The following is a 19,729-nucleotide window of genomic DNA, read 5'->3' as shown; positions in this document are numbered from 1 at the left end:
GCAGGAGAACGGCCTCGTTGTCAGGTTCGATATGTGCACCTTCGGCATTGAAAGAGTTGACTTCCTGGGCCACGAGATATCCCCGGGGGGTGTCCGTTCACTCGCATCGAAGGTCGCAGCCGTTGCCAGGTTCCCCACCCCTACCTCCGTCAAGGCTGTACAGGATTTCCTTGGGATGGTCACCTACTCCAGGAGGTTCATCCCCGGGGTCGCACATACCATGGCCCCCCTGACGGAGATCCTGAAGTGCCACCTGAAGACCTTAGTGTGGGGCCCCGACCAACAGCGGGCCTTCTCCCTGACGAAGGCCGCCCTCGCTGAGGCAACTGGCTTGGCCCACCAGGACCCCAACACCCCCCACCAGCTGACGACGGACGCCAGCAACGTTGCCTGTGGGACCGTCTTGGAGCAGGTCGTCGCCAGAGCCCCTCAGCCTATCACCTTCTTCAGCAGGAAGTTCAGCCCTGCAGAGTCCCACTACAGTACCTTCGACAGGGAACTCTGCGCAGTGTATCGGGTGGTACGTCACTTCAAGTTCCTCCTGGAGGGCAAGCCCTTCATAATCTGGATGGACCACCAGCTGCTGGTTCACGCCTTCACAAAGCAGGGGGGATGCATGGTCTTCCAGGCAGCAGTGGCATCTCGCGGCCATTGCGGAGTTCACCTGCACAATCAAATACCTCCCCGGCAGGAAGAACCCTGTAGCAGACACCCTCTCGAGGATTGAGCTCAACACGGTGCAGCTTGGGATCGACTATGAGGACCTTGCCTGGGAGCAGACCACCGACGCAGAGGTTCCAGCCTACTGCACCGCCACCACGTCACTCACGAGGAAGGACGTGCCCCTTGCGGGACACCACTGATGTGCGATGTAAGCACCGGCCACCCCCGCCCACTGGTACCCGCCTCCCGCCGCCGTCTGGTGTTTGACGTCATCCATGGGCTGTCCCAACCCTCCAGCAGGACGACGGTCAAGCTGCTGGCAGAGAAGTTCATCTGGCACGGTATGCGGAAGGATGCGACGGCCTGGGCGAGGCAGTGCATCCGGTGCCAGACCAGTAAAGTAGGGCAACACACCGAGTCGGGGGTGGGTGAGTTTCCCCAGCCGGGGAGGCAATTTGGACACATCCATGTCGACGTGGTAGGCCCCCTTCCCCCATCAGGCAGGGCCAGGTATCTCCTGACGATTGTCGACCGCTCCACCAGGTGGCCCGAAGCGATGCCCATGCAAGAAGCCACTGCCAGTGCGTGCGCTGAGGCCCTCCTCTCCAGCTGGATCAGCCGGTTCGGTGTCCTGGACCACATAACAACTAACAGAGGTCCAGCCTTCCTGTCCGAGCTGTGGACCGCCCTGGCACGCCTGCTGGGGACCTCTCACCACAGCATCACTGCCTACAACCCCGTGGCCAACAGATTGGTGGAAAGATTCCACAGGTCCCTGAAGGTGTCCCTTATGGCCCGCTGCACTGCCGAGGATTGGAAGTACCAGCTGCCTTGGGTCCTCCTCGGGCTGAGGACTGCCCCCGGAGCCAACGGCGACCCGTCCGCAGCAGAAAAAGTCTCCGGGAAGCCCCTCGTAGTCCCAGGTGAGCTCATCACGGAGGATTGCCACAGCCTGACAGTCCAGAGGCTCCGCGACACAGTCGGAAATTTTGCCCCCTGCCAGCGGACGTATACCAACAGGACGTCGCCTTTCACGCCTCCCGGCCTGTCCTCCACCACCCACGTCTTCATCAGGAACATTGCCGTCCCCCCGCCCTTAACCAGACCCTACAGGGGGCCCTTCCGTGTGCTGGAGAGGAACAGTAAAGCATCCGGTTGGCCATCCACAGGAAGGACGACTGGATGTCTATTGACCGACTCAAGCCTGCCCTGTTGGAGGAGGACGTCGACAATACCATGCAGCGCCCTCCGCGGGAACCATCGACCCCGCAACCAGCCCAGCCCACAAGGAAGTCACGTGGCCGCCCCCGGAAGGCCCTGGACCTGGACAGCGCCACAGCCAGCCGCTCCCTCTCACACTGCACTCCCCAGTTGACATCGCGGAGCCGCGGCACTCTCCAGCGCCCCAGCAGATACCTACTTTAATCAGACGTTACCTACGTCTTGGTGGGAGGGGGAGTATTGTAAAGTCCCTGCTCAATGGGTTTTCTATAGTGAACCTCCTGTTTTCTACAGTGCCTTTCCCATGAACTTAGGTCACCCTAAATAGACATATTTTATCTATGTAAAATTGTATCTGTTACTTATTCATTTGTGCCTGTTTACGTTGCACATGTGTCAAAACATTATTGTATCCATTCTTGTAATTTTATTTTTACATGTTATTTGTATTTACCTGTCCTGTTCTGCATTGAGAACAATGGACCTTGGGTCACCTGTATACTACTGTATGTCTTTGTATGACGTCTGCACGCCGCTTTATAAGCGGCCTGCTCTCTCAATAAAATAGCAGTACATGTCCTGCTGCTCTCTTCTTTAGCACCTCTCACAACAGTAGCTTTAGTAATATCACTTCATTTGTTCCTCGAGGTAGTGTTCTGGGACCTTTGCTATTTATCATCTTTAGTTGTGACATGTGGCAAGGTCTGGAGAACAAACTGATTGCCTATGACGATGCTACTACTCTTTTAGCTGTTGTTCCTTCTCTGCATCTCAGGTCTGTGGTTGCAGAATCCATGAATAAGGATCTGGCACATATTCTTGAGTGGAGTAGGCTTTGGGGCACGAAGCTTAACCCTTCTAAAACTCAAAATATGTTATTTAGTCGATCCAGAATACTTTTTCCTCTACCTTTTTCACATTTAACTGATACAGCTTTACATGTCAGTGACTCTTAAGATCTTTTGATAAGAAACTGACTTTTGGGAAACATATAGCCTACATAACATTGTTTCCTCTGTTTCTCAAAAATTTGGTATATTGCAGAAATGTTTTAGAATGTTTCGGGATGAAGCCATTATATCTAAGCATTTTATCTCTTTTATTCTTCCTTGTTTGAAATACTGTTCTTCAGTGTGGTCTTTCAGCGCTGACTCTTATCTCAGACTCTTGGATAGTTATGGCACCAGTCAAGTTTATTTTGCCATCTCTTAACGATGACTTGTGGCATACACATCAAGTGAGTTCATTATGTCTGTTGCATAAAATGTACTGTAAAGTCATTTGTAAAGTCTCTGCTGAACATGTTATTGGTAAAGTCTCTTCTGAGCAAGTTTTCTTCGGTGACGTCCCATTTTCTTTGCCTCTATAATTTGTCACACCTGACATGCCAGGTCACGTAAATCCAATCATTTAAACTATGTATATAATTGTTTACCTGTCCTCAATTTGTGTACAGTGTATTTCTTCTTTTGCAGGCATCAAGATTGTATTCAATTTCAATTCTGTCTATTTTCACATTGTAAGCGCTGTATTTATTGTTAATAATTATTGACCTCAGGTCACCTATGCTCCCATTGTATTCCGCAGCGCGACGTCAGTCTGCCGCTATATAAACCGCCTGGATCATGAATAAATCAGCAGTACTCTTTTACCTGCTCGTTTTTTTTTTGCACCTCTTACAGTACTACAACAACATACATCCCCTGCACTCTTCTTTACCTGGCCTAGCTTTTTTTGCTCACAACACTGAGCAGGCTGCTGCTGCAAACTTTGTCTTGTTTTTTAGCATTAAGTTTAAAACTACTGTACCTGGTTTGTTAGGAGTTTTATCTTGGCTACAACTAAAATGTGGAATAGTTTTCCCAGTGCTGTTGTGGAATTTCCTGATCTCCAAATATTTAAGCAAGGAGTAAGTTCATTCCTGATAAATGCTCTATTCCTCATATCTACCTATTTATCACCTTTTTCTGTGGGTTTTAGTCTGTTGACTCTGTCCAAAAGGTTTTCAGCTGAAGATTTGAAGAGAGAAAGAAAGAAAGAGGAGAGCCGGTACAGAGACTATGGCACAGCCGGAGTTTGAGAACATTGTTCCTAAGGTCATTGCACGGTAAGAGGAGACCTGAGGGTACCCATTGGCTATAAGTAGCTGCATTCCAGTCAATTAAGTAAATTACAGTTAAGAGGAGGGTGATGCTAAAGGGCCAAACAACACAAGCCATTTCATGCACATTTTTGGTTCTCAGCAGGTTTTCTGGGATGGGGTTGCTAGCCCCAGGCTCTCAGTTTGACTGTCAGTTCACTAGTACCCATTCACAGCTGGGGGCAGCCGGGATCAGTCTATTTAATCAACCTCTGCATAAATACATGACATGAGAAAACAAATCTAAACAACATTTGCCACAACCTCATATTAAGAGACATTGCCTGACCTTATGCCCATCGATGGGGTAATAGGCCTGGTCATGGTGCCAAGGGGTCTTCTTATTTGTGCCCGGCTCCTTGTTGAGGACGTGCTCGTGGTAGAAGGACACTTCATTTGACCTCATGAACTGAGAGGCCAGCGAGGCTGCGGGGGACTCGAACACATACTGCCGGAACTCCTCGATCCACTGCCAGTTGCAGTAGTCGTCGAAGTAGGCGCCCTCTCCCTCCTTGGCCTGCATTAGAGTGGTAATAGTTGTAGTACCAGAAATGGTAAAGGTAGTAATGACATAACTGCCTTACTCTCTCTTATTTGCATTACTAATATAATAACAATAATAATGATACTTATATTAATACCATCATCATCAACAACAACAACGATCATAATAATGTCTGTACTTTCTTTTATTTGACTTGCAGTAACATATAATAATAATAATAATAATAATAATAATAATAATAATAATAATAATAATAATAATAATAATAATAATAATAATAATAATAATAAGTGCATTAGCATTAAACACTGGTTCACTTGCGGCGTCTATCATTATTTTGTGACAACTTATATTCAAGGTTAAGGACCGCTTCAAGGTCACCTTAGAGGAGATAAAATGCTCAGGCTTTGTCTCATTTTGTTATAACTAGCATTGTCTGACTACCTAGTCTGAAGATAAGAAGATAACTGGGGAGCTACTGATTAGATTACTTACCAACGCTCAGAGAATATGCGGAAAATAACCTACTGTATATTGTACACTCACCTTTTTGTTACGATTTATTAATTTTAAAATTGCTCAGTTTAAATGATTAACTGCTGTGCCTGGATCTGCTGGCTTTTCAAGCCTCGTTGTGATTCATTGCCCCTCACACCAAATTCATGAAGTCTGTTGAAAGTTTTGAGCTTTGGCTTTATGAATGAGGTTGCAAATCCCAGTCCCATACCCTTAAATATGATCCCAGAAGCCTACGTGACAGCAAGGTCTGTCATTTGTCAATGGTCACTCATCCAGATACTGACTAAAGTTAATGTTCATTTGTAAAGTCCCCGCTGAGCGAGTTTTCTATGATGAACTACCCGTTTTCTTCAAACCGCTCCTATAGGATCGGGTCAAGCAAAATTAGCCATATTTTTCCTGTATAAATACGTATCTATTACTAATTCATTTGTATCTGCTTCTTTTGCACATGTGTTAGGCTGTTGTTATGTCAATTCTTGTGAACTCACTTTTTACATTACTTGTATTTATCCATTGTAATTATTGCCGAGAGTAACTGACCTCAGGTCACCTAAATTCTCTTGTATTCCTCTGTGACGTCCGCACGTCGCTTTATAAGCGACCTGAAAAGTGTTACGGGCTGCTCGAGGAGCAAGAGCCCGTGCTGGCACAAGGCCAGCTAAATCTAAAACAACATGAATAAAGTAGCAGTACCTGTCCTCCTGCTCATTATTTTGCACCTCTTAAATTTTATGCTCGAGTACTGGTTTTAATCTTTCTATCAAGACTCCACTTTCCATGGGATACATCAGTTACAGATATATATATATATATATATATATATATATATATATATATATATATATATATATATATATATATATATATATATATATATATATATATATATATATAAATAAATATTATACATATGTATATATATGAACAGATTTATATATAAATTCATGCTTGAGACATAAAAAAGTTATACATATGTAAATCTGAACTGCTTTATATAGAAATTCATGCTTGAGACATAACAAAATCTGCTAGTTGTCTGTACGTCTTGTGATCCGAGAGTAACGAACAGATAGCCTACTGCTGATTCGTCCTACGCTTGCTGGGGTGTGGCATGGGCAATTCACATGAGTGCCATACATCAAAGACCCTTATTGGTTCCTTTCGATTATAAGAGACCAATCAGCTGAGGCCTATGAACAAAGCAAGTCCAGTTTGAAAAGTTAATGATCAGTAAGGGTTTAGCGGTCGATGGGTTTGGGGTGCCTCTTAAGACAGTGAGTGGCGCGTGTCGCCTCGAATACCTTCCGACTATGATTGCATAATTAAGTAGCGTAATATTAGCAACAGGGACCTGTGTGACTATTAAGGGAAATACACATGTGTTAGTTGTATCTTACGCGTTTCATTTGTAGGCTACTGGTAGAACCTATATATGGCCGAGAATCAAGTCATATACATATACACATATGCATATTTTATATATATATATATATATATATATATATATATATATATATATATATATATATATATATATATATATACAGTATATATATATATATATATATATATATACAGTATATATATATATATATAATATAAGATATATATATATATATATATATATATACATACATGTAATTGCTCGTGAAGGTGACCTTTGAAAAGTTGGGTCAGCTGCTCGCAGGGTCCATTTTGACTATATATACAGCAGATAGGAAAATGCTGAACCATTCGCATACCACAGGAAATCGAAAAGCTCCTTAGTGACAAGACACGGGCACACAAAATGCGGTTTCAGCTTTAAAACGTCCATCAGCTGAACCGGTTATAAAATCCGGTTTTGAAGGAAGTATTCAGTAATGTGTGTGTGTGTACGTGTACTTCGTGACGCCTTGAAGTACAGAGGCGTGTCTTGTCGTACTTTGACCTCGAATGATGTCACGAAGAATATGTTTGTGTGTGCATTGCCTAAGGAATAAAATGGGAGTGAACAATGTAGGATTGGGCATTTGCGATCCGTTACTTGTATATTTGAACATCTGATTTGTGTAGTTCACATGAAGACTGTCCCAGAGGATTTTGTGAAGTGACTACAACTCATGAACATTTCAGACTTTACTTTCAGAACTATGAACACAGACGTTACCCCTGTGGCAGTGAAAATTTGTGATTCTGCCATTTTTACATTTTCTGGTTTTTATTATAACGTTTGTTCTTTCACAGGTATTTCCATTCCATTCCGTTTCCATTCCTCCCTCCTTCAAGGAAGGAAGTGGTATGACATTTTGAGATGACCTGATTTTAATAATTGACCTGTTTAGGATTTGACAGATGAGTTATTTTCTGTGTTTTCCCTTAAGTAATTGGGTGTTTATGATTTTGGACCTTATTTCCTTAGAAGAACTTTTGATAGTTATGATGAATCTTTGGATTTCATTCTTCGTAATTTTTAAGAAGTTATTTTCGTTGTTTTTTGTCAATAAAGGTTTAGTTTTGTACTTAGTATCTCATTCCAGTAGTCCTTAGAATTTAGTTAGGGAAAGGTATAACTTTTGATGTCTGCTCACGCTACACGCTATCAGGCAAATATCTCGGGTTAAGCGAGATACAAACCTCTGTTCATAAAACAGAGACTTAAATAAAGTATAGGCTTCAGAATCGGCCTTTACAGATTTTTGGTGGCAGCGTATAAGGTAGCGTATAAGGAAGTTAGGGCAGTTAGAAGGTGTTAGATAGTTAGATAATTGAATAATTAGGCATGTATACGCTTCCGAAGAGACATAATTTAGCGTTGGCATCTCAGGATAGGATTTTGTGGGAGTCAGCAGCGTCAGATGTTGCTGTGGGCGAGCGTCTCTCGCAGGCTAGTATCCTTGAAGAGGGTATAAAACAGTGATATATCGATAGGTATATTGAGCAGTAATTGCGGTATTATGATCGCTAGTGTGTGTTAAAACACGTGATGACGCGCCAGTAATTTTTGTTCCCCTCTCTCTCTTCGCTTGATGGAGATTCGCGCGCTGCTAGCGTAAGTGTTGTGATTTTTCTTTTTAGTTGTTGTTACGTTAATGTGAAATTGTCCTTTTCGTTGTTTTGTAACTGGTGATAGGGACAACTGTGTGTTTTTTTTTTTTTTTTTGTCGTATTGTAACTAATGTTTCGGTTGCAACGGTTGTGTTACGTCATCACCACGGTGACGTAGCAATTGCGTGGCGAGTTTGGGCGGAGCGTCTGGCTTGCTTTGCCACGCCTATGAAGCGCTGAATGTATATTGTATCTTCTTTTTTTTTTTAGCAATCTGCTGTACGCATCGGTGTGTGGGTTTTGAGGGTGATATTTGGTTGTTGTATTATTTCTGGGAACTTTTATAATTGGGTAGTGTTCTGTTTGATATTTATGAGTTGCGGGGTGCAAAACGTTTTTGCGCAAGTGTGTGTGCACTTCTTGGTTTTTGTAATCACACACGTATGTGCGTGTGGGTAAAATGTGTATGTGTGTATGTAGGTAGAGCACTTGCATTTGCTTGAGTGACACTTTCCGTTTGGAAGTGTGCACCCAGCAGTTTTTGCCTTTGGAGACAGAGCGAGCCTCGAGATGTGCTGTTAAGCATTTTTTCTGTAGGCGTCATCAGGCCTTCGATGAGGATTGAGGGGATAGTAGGGAGGGGGGGTTGTTGCTTGTAGAGGGTGGGAGACGAATCTCTCTCTCTCTCTCTCTCTCTCTCTCTCTCTCTCTCTCTCTCTCTCTGTGCCTGAGAAGCGCTTTCTCGTGTCTTTTTTTTATGGCCTTTTATAGCTTGGCCTTGGAAGAAGTGAACTTGAACCCTTTTTGACTGACTAAAGAGTAATCAGCTGTGTATGTAAACAGCACTTGTTTTTTTTTTTTATTTCTCTTTTTTTCCATTTGATTTGAGAATTTAACTGTAAGGGATTGCTAATTGTGAATTTAATCTTTGGAATGTAGTTTGATGATGGGTTTAATTCACTGGGAATTTATTTAAGGGATTACTTAATTGTAAATTTAGTTTTTGGATTTGCGTAATTTTGAATTTAATTAAGGTTGTAATTAATTGATTTTTTTGTGTTTTATGGTGGGTTTTGTAACTTGTGATTTAGTTGTTTGTTTCGGGAACTTTGAATTTGATTGTAGTTTTAATTAAGCTGGGATTTAATGATGACTCCGGGTTAAGTACCTTTCTTTTGAGTTTCGGGGATTAATTGTAGAGTAAAGGGATTTAACATTGTAATTTTTGTGTTGTACGGGAATTTCGGTTAAGGGAAATTGTTTTGCTTTCAGTTTGTTTTGTTTTGATAAAGGGTATACTTTTACGGACCTTGGGAATTTTTGTATTTGTGATTAGCCAAGAGTAAGTTTGTGAATTTAAGTACAAATATGAGGAGAGGTAGTAATGATCAGAGACTCCTTAGAGCAGCCTGTGGTTGTGTAGGACGCGGAAATCCAGTCCGCAGTCCGAGGAATTTGTTCGCAAGTCATAATAGCCCAAGACTGATGGGTGGCTTGAGTACTAGGATCCCACGGGGTCGTTGCTTTAACTGTAATTTGCAGGGTCACATCAAGAGATTTTGCCGTGTTAGGTATTGTGGCAGCTGTATTAGTCATGATCATCCTTGGCGGTCTTGCCCGTCTCGGAGACTGTATAACAGACCCGCATTCCGGAATTTTGGTAGCCCAGATAAGGAAGTACCTCACGTAAATTGCTCAAGCGAATCTGGTAATCTACAGACATTGTCGAAAGACCGGTCATTTATACAGGAAAACTGGGATATTGGACTTTTAGGAGAACCCGCAGGGTTGAAGCCTGTTGTAATTGGGTCTGTACAGGGAGTAAATGTAAGGGTTTTCCTTGATACAGGTGCGTCCATTAACCTGATGAACGAAGAATTGTTCAGATCAATGTTTCCCGATCGATCTTTGAGCGTCATGTCGGAGACGAAAGATATCGGTTCATACAGGGGTTTCTGGTATAACTGTGGTGATGCCTGGTGTGTTTGTACCGTCTGAGGGGGCAGACGTGAGTGTAGTGAGTGTGAATGTCTCGCGAGTACATGAAGGTCCGGGGCCGAATGATGAACATGTGTCGGGGGATGAGAAGCACTATAAGGGAGTTTTGACTGATAGTGTGGTGCTTCGTCCGGGTATGGTTGCGATGGTGAAGTGCGAGTGAAAGGGGTGCGTAAGTCCAGACAGATGTGCGTAGATGAAGGTAGTGAGAAGTTGAAAGGAGTTTTGTGTACGAGTTCGGTAAATGATGTAACGAGTTCAGGGATAACTTGGGTAGAGTTGCTGAACTGTAACGATACAATTCGTAATTATCAAAAGGGTACTTATGCAATAGACTTCGTTGATTGGGTCGATGAAGATAATTCAGTGAACATGGTTGGGGATTTTAGTTTTTTCTCAGAAGCAGATTTACAAGCTAGAAGACAAGCGTTTAGAGATCAGTTAGCAAATGCTGATTACAAGGAATATGCTGAGGGTGTAGAAGATGTTTTAGCCGAGTTTGCGGACATAATCGCACTAAAAGGAGGCAAGTTAGGAGTAACGAATGTGTTAGAACACAAGATTCAGTTGGAGGACAAGACTAAGCATATTTTTGTTCCTTCATATAGGATTCCGTTTAAGATTAGAGAACAAGTAGAACAAGAAGTAAATAGGTGGGAAGATGAAGGCATTGTTAGGCCTAGTTCATCTCCCTTTAATTTTCCATTGCTTGCAGTCCCCAAGAAAGATGGCTCAGTCAGAGTTTGTGTAGACTTTAGGAAGTTAAATGGGAAAACCATTCCTGATCGCTACCCTGTGGCGTGTTTGCCAGATTTGTTTTTTGAGATAGGAGGAAGACGGATCTATTCTTCAATTGATTTGATGCAGGGATACCTTCAAGTTCCGTTATGTGAGGAGAGTCGAAAGTACACGGCCTTCTCTTTGCCGAAGGGTCATTTTGAATTTACCCGTATGCCTTTTGGTTTGACAGGCAGTCCGATGACTTTTACTAGATTGATGAATACGGTTTTGCATGGTATGTTAGGGAAGAAAGTCCATATCTACATGGATGATATCTTAGTTGCCACTAATTCAGTAGAAGAGCATCTAGAAGTTCTTAGGGAAGTTTTTTAGAAGACTTAGGTTAGCTGGTTTGAAGATAAAGTTAGCTAAGTGTAATTTTCTCAAGAAGCAGATAGTATATTTAGGATATGTCATTTCTAAGGAGGGTGTCAGAGTAAATGATGATAAGGTTAAGGCAATTGTAGAGTTTGCTACACCCAAGACTAAGAAGCAAGTTCGGTCAGTTTTAGGCATGGCGGGATTTTTCCGTAGATTCGTGAAGGGTTTCTCCGTTTTAGCGTCGCCTTTGACAGATATTCTGAGGGATGATGTGAGGTTTGTTTGGGGAGAGAGACAGCAAGTAGCATTTCAAACCATTAAAGATGTTTTAACAAATCCCCCAGTGTTGAAGTTTCCAGATTTAGAACGTCCATTCACCTTAGTTACGGATAGGGATAGGAGCATGCCTTATGCAGAAATTCGATGGAAAACTCCACCCGATTGCTTTTTACAGTAGGAAGTTTAAGACACGAGGTAGCAATGAGCACCTCATGTCGGTGGTCGATAAGGAGGCATTTGCCGTAGTATCGGCCCTCCTACATTTTAAGGTGTTGATAATGGGTACTCAGGTAGAGGTTTTGACTGATCATAAGCCGCTGGTGGATCTTTTTAATAAACCGGATCTTTCACCCAGAAGAGCCCGATGGTTTCTAACAATCAGGGATTTTGATGCTAAAATAAAGTATATAGAAGGTAGACAGAATGTTGTAGCAGACGCCCTTAGTAGAAGTTTTTCTGATGCGCAAGATACACATATATGTTATGTATCGGGAGACAGCATCGACTGGGATATTAGTTTGGTAGAGAACAAACAGGATGAAGATGAGACCTTGAGAGATGCAAAAGCATTTCTTAGAGGAGAATTTGTTAAGAAGGGATATAAGCTGCCTTTTGCGGGGCTTGAATTAGAGGGTAATTAGTTAGTTAGGAAGATTAGATACAGACTGAGAAATAATGAAGATAAGGGCGATACGAAGCAAATAGTTGTTCCCACGAGCCCGGTACCTACGGTGTTAGATATTGTTCACAGTAGGTCTATCACTCCTCATCTAGGGATTGAGAAGACGTATCAGAACGTACGAGGACAATTCTTTTGGAAGAATATGTCAAGAGATATAGAAGACTTTGTTAGAAGTTGTTCAGTTTGTTACGCATGTAAGCCATCTAGGGTCGTTTCATGTGAACTGGGTTTATTCCCGATTCCCACCAGACCTGCAGCAAGAGTCCACATGGACATCTTGAGTAATTTCTGTTAATCTAATTATGGTCATAGACACCTGTTGGTGGTCGTTGACGAGTTAACTAGGTTCGTAGAGATTTTCCCGTTGAAGCATAAAACAGCGGAGGAAGTAGCGATCGCGTTCTTTAATGGGTATATTTGCCGATATGGGGCGCCGGAAGTTCTGATCACAGATAATGGACGCGAATTTGTGAATCGTACGATGCAATGTCTCGCAGACGTAATGGTGATTAAGAAAGTTAATATTATTCCATATAGACCAAAAGTGAATGGCTTGTGCGAACGAGCAAATAGAAAGGTTATTGAAGTTCTTAGAATGACCATGGGAGGTAATGACCCAAATTGGGACCGCTATCTTCCACAGGTCCAACATAGTATAAATGCTATGTTAAGCGATACCATTGGAATGTCTCCCAATGAAGCGCTGTTTGGATACCCAGCGCGAGGCGCGTTTGATCTGTTGCCCAACACATGATGAGATTGTAAAATCGCTGATTTCAACTGCGAAAGAGAGATATGCGCGCCTTGCTAAGAATCTGGAGATGATAACGCAAGACATGGTAGACAGGAGTAATGCAAAGCCAGGTAGAGTCAAAGTGGCTGTTGGAGATAAGGTTTGTTTGAAGATAAATGTCAGGAATCAGCTGAACTATAAGCTGGGTCCTAAGATTGAAGGTCCGTTCCGGGTCGTTGAAGCAAAGAAGGGAAATAGATTCGTTTTTCTGGATGAAAACACAGGTGTGTCTCGTTTGACACATATTTCTAAAATCAAAAAGACAGGTTAGTGGATATTAGCATGGATGCATTCCTGGGTTGTATTGTTGTTATGATAATGGGTAGTTACGGGTCGTTTTTCCTTTCGGGTTTTAATGGGTTGTAAATGGGCATGACTTGTAGTTTGTTGTAATTCAGGAGGACGTTACTCCGTAGAGTTTTACGAATTTTTAATAGTTCGGGTTCATTGTGATTTCTGATGTAGGCTGCAGTACTTAGTGTAAATTGTGTGCAGAATGCCGTAGAGTTTTGTAGATATATGAATTTGAGGTCTTGTTTTTTATGGATCGCATAATGCTCTGGATTCTCACTCGAAAGACCGGGGTTCGGTCCCGTTGTGAGTCAGAAATTTATTTCTGTGAAACACGTTCTCATGTGTTTATTTCCATATATGTATATATGTACATATATATATATATATATATATATATATATATATATATATATATATATATATATATATATATATATTTATTTATTTATTTATAAACAACTTTTTAAGAGAGAGAGAGAGAGAGAGAGAGAGAGAGTTATAATGGAGTTACAAATCGATCACAATCCGAGTCTGGTAAACGAATAAGGACATGTAGGAGAATAAGTGATAAAGAGAGAATAACCTATCCTAAATGGACTCTCAGTTGTACGACCACCGTGTTCGACAATAATTCCGTGCAGAGTGTTTTAAAGAAGGAAAAGGGCTGCTTTCAGCTCTTTGTGAAAATCCCCGGTGTGAAAGTAAAGGAAGAGATGGGCCATAGACGAACTGTGAATGATTCCCTTATGCAAGACCACCAACTTGGCCCATTTCAATTACGGTCGAGTATCCCGTAGAAGAAGGTGATGTATGTACAGTGGTTTCATAAAGTCTCACACCTCTAGTGACACGTGAGAGTGCCAAGAATTAATCTGAAACAAGTTGACCCTTGAGTGCTTAGAATTAATGTGCGAGGAGAAGCTAAAAATTTAGACTCCTCCTTTAAGAGGTCAGGCATAACAGTTGGACCAGCTGAGAGGCCAAGCTTAACCGTGCCAACCTCTAAGGGCGTGTTAAGGAAGGTCTTTGACCAATGCCCAAACCAAGATCAGCAAGGCACACCCCAAGGGTTGAACAGAACAGAAGAAGGTGTTTCCAAAAGGGGTCACAGCCAATTATCGACAGGGATTCTGTAGAATACACCTCCCAAGTCGAAACGGAACAACTAGGAGGAGGTGCCAAGAACAGGGGTCAACGAATATAAGCAAAAACACAAGAGCAGAGAGACAGAAAAAGAGAAAAATGGAGAAGAAAAAAAGAGAAGGCACAAAGATAAGAAAGGAATGTGAGTGGTATGTTGGGTGATACTGGGAATCTCAAGTGTTTGTGGACTTGGATAAAATTTCGTGAGTGCCTCGAGACTAATAAGAGATAAATCTTAAGACTAAGTTTCAGGCAACATATATATATGTATATATATATATATATATATATATATATATATATATATATATATATATATATATATATTATAACATATTATAAAAGATTTGGTGCCCATCGTCCGGGAAATTGAATGATTGGGAAATTAAATTAATTGGTGCCTATCGTCTAGGGAGAACTAAACAGAATATCACTCTGGTTTATGATTTATACTGGTGGTGTTAGGAATATATTTTTGGTAAGAGAATAACCATATAATTGCTTTGAAGTGAATTGTAAACCCTTTTTTGTTCAGTAAACTAGAAAAATGGCTCAGTTTGAAGTTCAGGAATTTCTGGCAGCTCCAACCATCAGAAAGTTGTCTAAATCTCACCTGATTAAGGGACAGTGAACTCTCTTAGCAGTGACTTGCGGGGGGTAATGTTACTTTTGATATGAGTGAGACGCAAGTTAAGTGTGTCGCAATCAAAGCTTTGATAAGCTCTGGCAAAGTAGATGGAGAGTTAGGGGAGGCATATGAATTGTTGAATGCAGCTGAGGTAGAATTTACAAATAAGGCAAGGCAAGAGAATGAGAACGGTGATGTACAGGCAGAACTTAGGAGTTTAGACTCAGAAGAATTTTGGGGTAGACTGAAGGTGTTAGAGTCAGAAGAAAACTTACTTAGACTGCAGATACAGGCTGATAAAGAAAGAGAAGAAAGAGAAAAAGAAAGGGACGAAAGAGATAAAGCAAGGAGGCGAGAAGAAGAAGAAAGAGATGGAGCAAAAGAAGAAAGAGATAGAGCAAGAGAAGAAAGAGATAGAGTAAGGAGGTGAGAAGAAGAAGAAAGAGAAAAGGCAAAACATGAAAGGGAGTTGGAGTTAATCAGGGCTCGATCCTTACTGCCTGTAAACCCATATAACTATATCCAAGGTAACACAGACCCTGTGTTTGATGTAGTAAGAGTACAGAAGTTAATTCCAAAATTTACAGAAGCAGCTCCAGATGAGTTTTTTGATCACTTTGAAAAAGTGGCTTCAGGTATGGGATGGCCAGAGGATAAATGGTCAGTTTTGTTACAGTGTTCTCATTGGTAAAGGAAGAAGTGCCTACTTAGCATTATCAGCTGATCAGTGTAAAGAGTACCAGGTACTCAAACACAATGTGCTGCAGGTTTACCAGATGACCACTGAATATTGCAATGAAAGATTTAGATCTTTGAAGAAGGATGACAAGCTGACTTTCTTGGATTATACCTATAAAGTAAGGAGATGTTTTAAACGATGGCTGGAGGCGGCTAAAGTTAAGTCTATGGACGAACTTGAAGAATTAGTGGTCTTAGAGCAATATCTAAGAGGAATTCCTGAACATATAAGAGCTTATTTGAGAGAAAGAGAGGTGAAGAAACTTGATAAAGCTGCTACTTTGAGTGAGGATTACAATAATTTCCAGCAAAAAGAATTATAATGGCAGGTACCAGAACCAACAGTTTACAGGTTATAGGTCTCAGTCAAATTTTAAGAACAGTGCTGTGAGAAACCCCTCTAATAATTATACCAGTACAAACCCAGGATATGCCCCACAGCAGTGGAATGCTAAACCCACCCCTTCTAGTCTATTCTCAAGACAAGTGCAGAAAACTAATGTTGTTTGCCACAAATGTGGAAGAATAGGACATTATAGTCGAGATTGCTATAAAGTGTACCAGCAGACTAAGTCAGTTGGACAGGTGACAAGAGCTAACCAGGTAAAGCCAACTACTAGGAACAATGTGGGAAAAAATGAAATCAGACAAGCAGAGTGCTCAGCAACCAGTGGAAATGCAAATTCCAGTAGCAAGTGGCTGAACAGTGAGGAGGCTTTTAAGCCATATATCTATGAACGTATGCTGACAACCCCGTCTTTGAGTGTACAGGTACCAGTGAAGATATTACGTGATACAGGAAGTAATCACAGTGTGGTAATTCGAGGTGCTCACCCGCAGTTGGAGAAGAATCTCACCGGAGATTCAGTTATTTTAAAAGGTATAGGAGGAGAGGAAGTAACTCCTATATGCCGCTTGCATTTGTCATGTGAATTAGTGACAGGAAATATTGATTTTGCAGTAAAGGACTCACTAGCTGTTGAAGGTGTCCATGTTTTACTGGGTAATGAAGTTGGTGGGGTTCCCTTCGTTCCTTGTCCTGTAGTGACAGACAAACCATTAAGGATTAGTCCTACAACAGAATTGGAGAAGAAAAACCCTCACCTATTTCCAAGTTGTGTAACTACCAGGAGCATGAAAAGAGCTGAGCATAAAAGTGAAGAAACTGAAGATTTACCTGCTCCTTGTTCCTGGAAAGTGAAGTTTCCCCTAATGTCAGTACTGAAGAGATTCTTGCAGAAAAGGAAAATCCTATTATTGGTAAAGAGACTCGGAGTAGTCAAAATGTTCCTGAAGACAGTAGCGAAATTACTGGAGCAAAGCTAACAGATAATGAGAGTTCAACCTTTGAAGCTGGTCAAGTGACTAGAGAAAAATTAGTGGAATTGCAGAAGAGGGATACATCATTGGCTGAACTGTTCTTCAGAGTTGTTGAACCAGAAGAAATGCAATAAACTTCTACCTGTTATTATCTAAGGGATGGATTGCTAGTGAGGAAGCATTGACCTGTAGATATAACAGGAAATGCTGAATGGGGTGAATATCACCAAATTTTAATTCCATATCCATTGAGGAAGCAGGTGGTAGCAGTAGCGCACAAGGCTGGACATATGGGAATCAGGAAGACTGTTGAGAAGGTTATGAAGTATTTTTTTTGGCCTGGACTACACAAGGATGTCAGCAAATTTTGCAGGGAGTGTCATACATGCCAAATAGCTGGAAAACCAAATGAAACTATTAAAAAAGCTCCCCTACAACCGATAGAAGTTAGAGGAGAACTCTTTAGCAAGGCGATAATAGATGTGGTTGGTCTGCTTCCGAAAATGAAGAAAGGACATGAATATCTGTTGACGTTAATGTGTCCCGTAACAAGATATCCAGAGGCGATTCCTATAAGAAGTATAGGTCCAAAGGTAATAGCTGAGAAGTTGGTGGAATTTTTTTCCAAGTTTGGAATTCCAGAAATTGTACAGTGCGATAGAGGAACGAACTTTACCTCAAAATTATTCCAAGATGTGCTGAATTTACTAGGAGTGAAACAACAGTTATCTACCGCTTATCACCCAGAGACTCAAGGACCTTTAGAAAGGTTCCACCAAACTTTGAAAAGTATGTTAACCAAATACTGTAATGAGCCGGGAAGAGAATGGGATGTTGGTTTACCCTTAATGTTATTTGAGGTAAGAAATGCTTATCAAGAAAGTATGGGATGTTCGCCAAATGAAATGATTTTCGGTCGAGACGTGAGAGGTCCGTTGAAAATCCTTGCAGAGAACTGGGAAGAAAATCAAGAGGAAGTCCAAGGAGAATATGTGAAGAACTTGAGGAAAAGGTTAGAAGAAATTAGAAAATTCTCTTTAGAAAATCTGAAGACAAGCCAAGAGAAAATGAAAAGAAAATATGATGCTAAGACTAAGTTAAGAAGCTTTAATGTTGGACAGCAAGTTCTAGTGTTCTTACCAGTGAAAAGGTTTCCCCTTACAAATAAATTTCAAGGTCCTTATAGGATAACAGAAAAGTTAAGTGATCGAACTTATGTGATTGAAACACCTGGGAGAAGGAAACAACGGAGGAAGATACATGTAAATCTTTTGAAACCCTACTTCTCAGAGACTAGAACTGAGGTTATATCTGTAACCCAAACAACTTCATATACAGAGGAAGATGATGGTTATGAGTTGGGAGCTGAAAATAAGATGAACAATTCCTCAATATTAGAAAATTTAGAAAGCAAACTAAAACATCTAAGTGTTGAACAAAGCAAAGAATCAACTGACATGATCCAAAATTTCCCTGAAATTTTTACAGACATACCTAAGTGTACCGACTTGACAAAGCATGAGATTAAGATCAGAGAAGATGCTAAACCATTCAAGCAAAGAGCTTATCGTGTATCACCCTTTCATCGAGATGTTTTGAAAAAGGAAGTTGAATATTTGTTGCGGCATGGATTGGCAGAGCCCAGTTCAAGTCATTACAGTTCTCCTTGTGTGTTAGTAGATAAACCAGATGGCTCATTTAGGATGTGTACTGATTATAAGAAATTGAATTCCATCAGTGTAGCTGATAATTATCCCTTACCTCTTATTGATCAATTACTTGATAATATTTAGCAAGCCAAGTTTGTTTCCAAAATAGATTTACTAAAGGGATATTATCAAATTCCCCTAGATGAGGATGCCAAATTGCTGTCAGCTTTCATCACTCCTTTTGGACTATATCAATATACTGTCTTATCATTTGGACTAATGAATGCCCCTGCAACTTTCCAACGAGTGATGGATCAACTACTAGGATCAATCGAAGGAGTGGGTGTTTACCTTGACGATATTGTGATTTATTCCAATACTTGGGAAGAACATTTAAGGATTTTATGGAAGGTCTTCAAGAAACTACAAGAAGCAAGATTGACAGTCAACCTACAGAAAAGTGAACTAGGGAAAGCAACTGTTCAGTATCTAGGGTTCGAAGTTGGAAAAGGCCTTCTCACTCCTCTTGATGCTAATGTAGAGGGTATCCGTAAAGCTGCTCCTCCTACTACCAGAAAACAACTACAAAAATTTTTGGGCATGGCTGGATTTTATCGCTGCTTTTGTCCAAACTTCTCGGCTGTGGTAGCTCCGTTAACTGGCTTAACAAGTCCAAAAATTAAGTTTGTTTGGGCCCCAGAATGTCAAGTCTTTTGAGAAAGTTAAAGCTATTTTGACTTCGAAACCAGTGCTGCAGGCTCCAGATTTCAATAAAAGGTTTGTGTTACAAGTTGACGCCTCTGATAGCGGAATTGGAGCTGTTCTTCTTCAGGAAGATGAATATCAAATTATGCATCCCGTGTACTTCATTTCATCAAAGCTGAAGAAACATCAGAAGAATTATTCTACAATTGAAAAGGAGACATTGGCATTAATTACAGCCTTGAAAAAGTTTGAAGTGTATGTGAATCAACCCAATAGTGAAGAAATTTTAGTGTTATCTGACCACAATCCTATAACATTTAT

At 41.3% G+C, this 19,729-nt stretch overlaps 1 protein-coding gene across 1 annotated transcript in view; it reads right to left on the bottom strand.

The window, feature by feature from the left end:
- Positions 1-19,729, bottom strand: part of LOC136831340 (uncharacterized) — an 88,278-nt gene that overhangs the window by 53,242 nt on the left and 15,307 nt on the right. The window contains exon 4 of the mRNA XM_067091636.1: positions 4,314-4,535. Within this exon, the coding sequence (XP_066947737.1) occupies positions 4,314-4,535 (222 nt within the window). The remainder of the gene's footprint in view (positions 1-4,313; positions 4,536-19,729) is intronic.

The sequence above is a fragment of the Macrobrachium rosenbergii genome, chromosome 48, assembly GCF_040412425.1.
Source record: "Macrobrachium rosenbergii isolate ZJJX-2024 chromosome 48, ASM4041242v1, whole genome shotgun sequence".
NCBI lineage: Eukaryota > Metazoa > Arthropoda > Malacostraca > Decapoda > Palaemonidae > Macrobrachium > Macrobrachium rosenbergii.
Note: the sequence above shows the minus strand (reverse complement) of the source record. Positions and strands in the feature narration are given on the sequence as shown.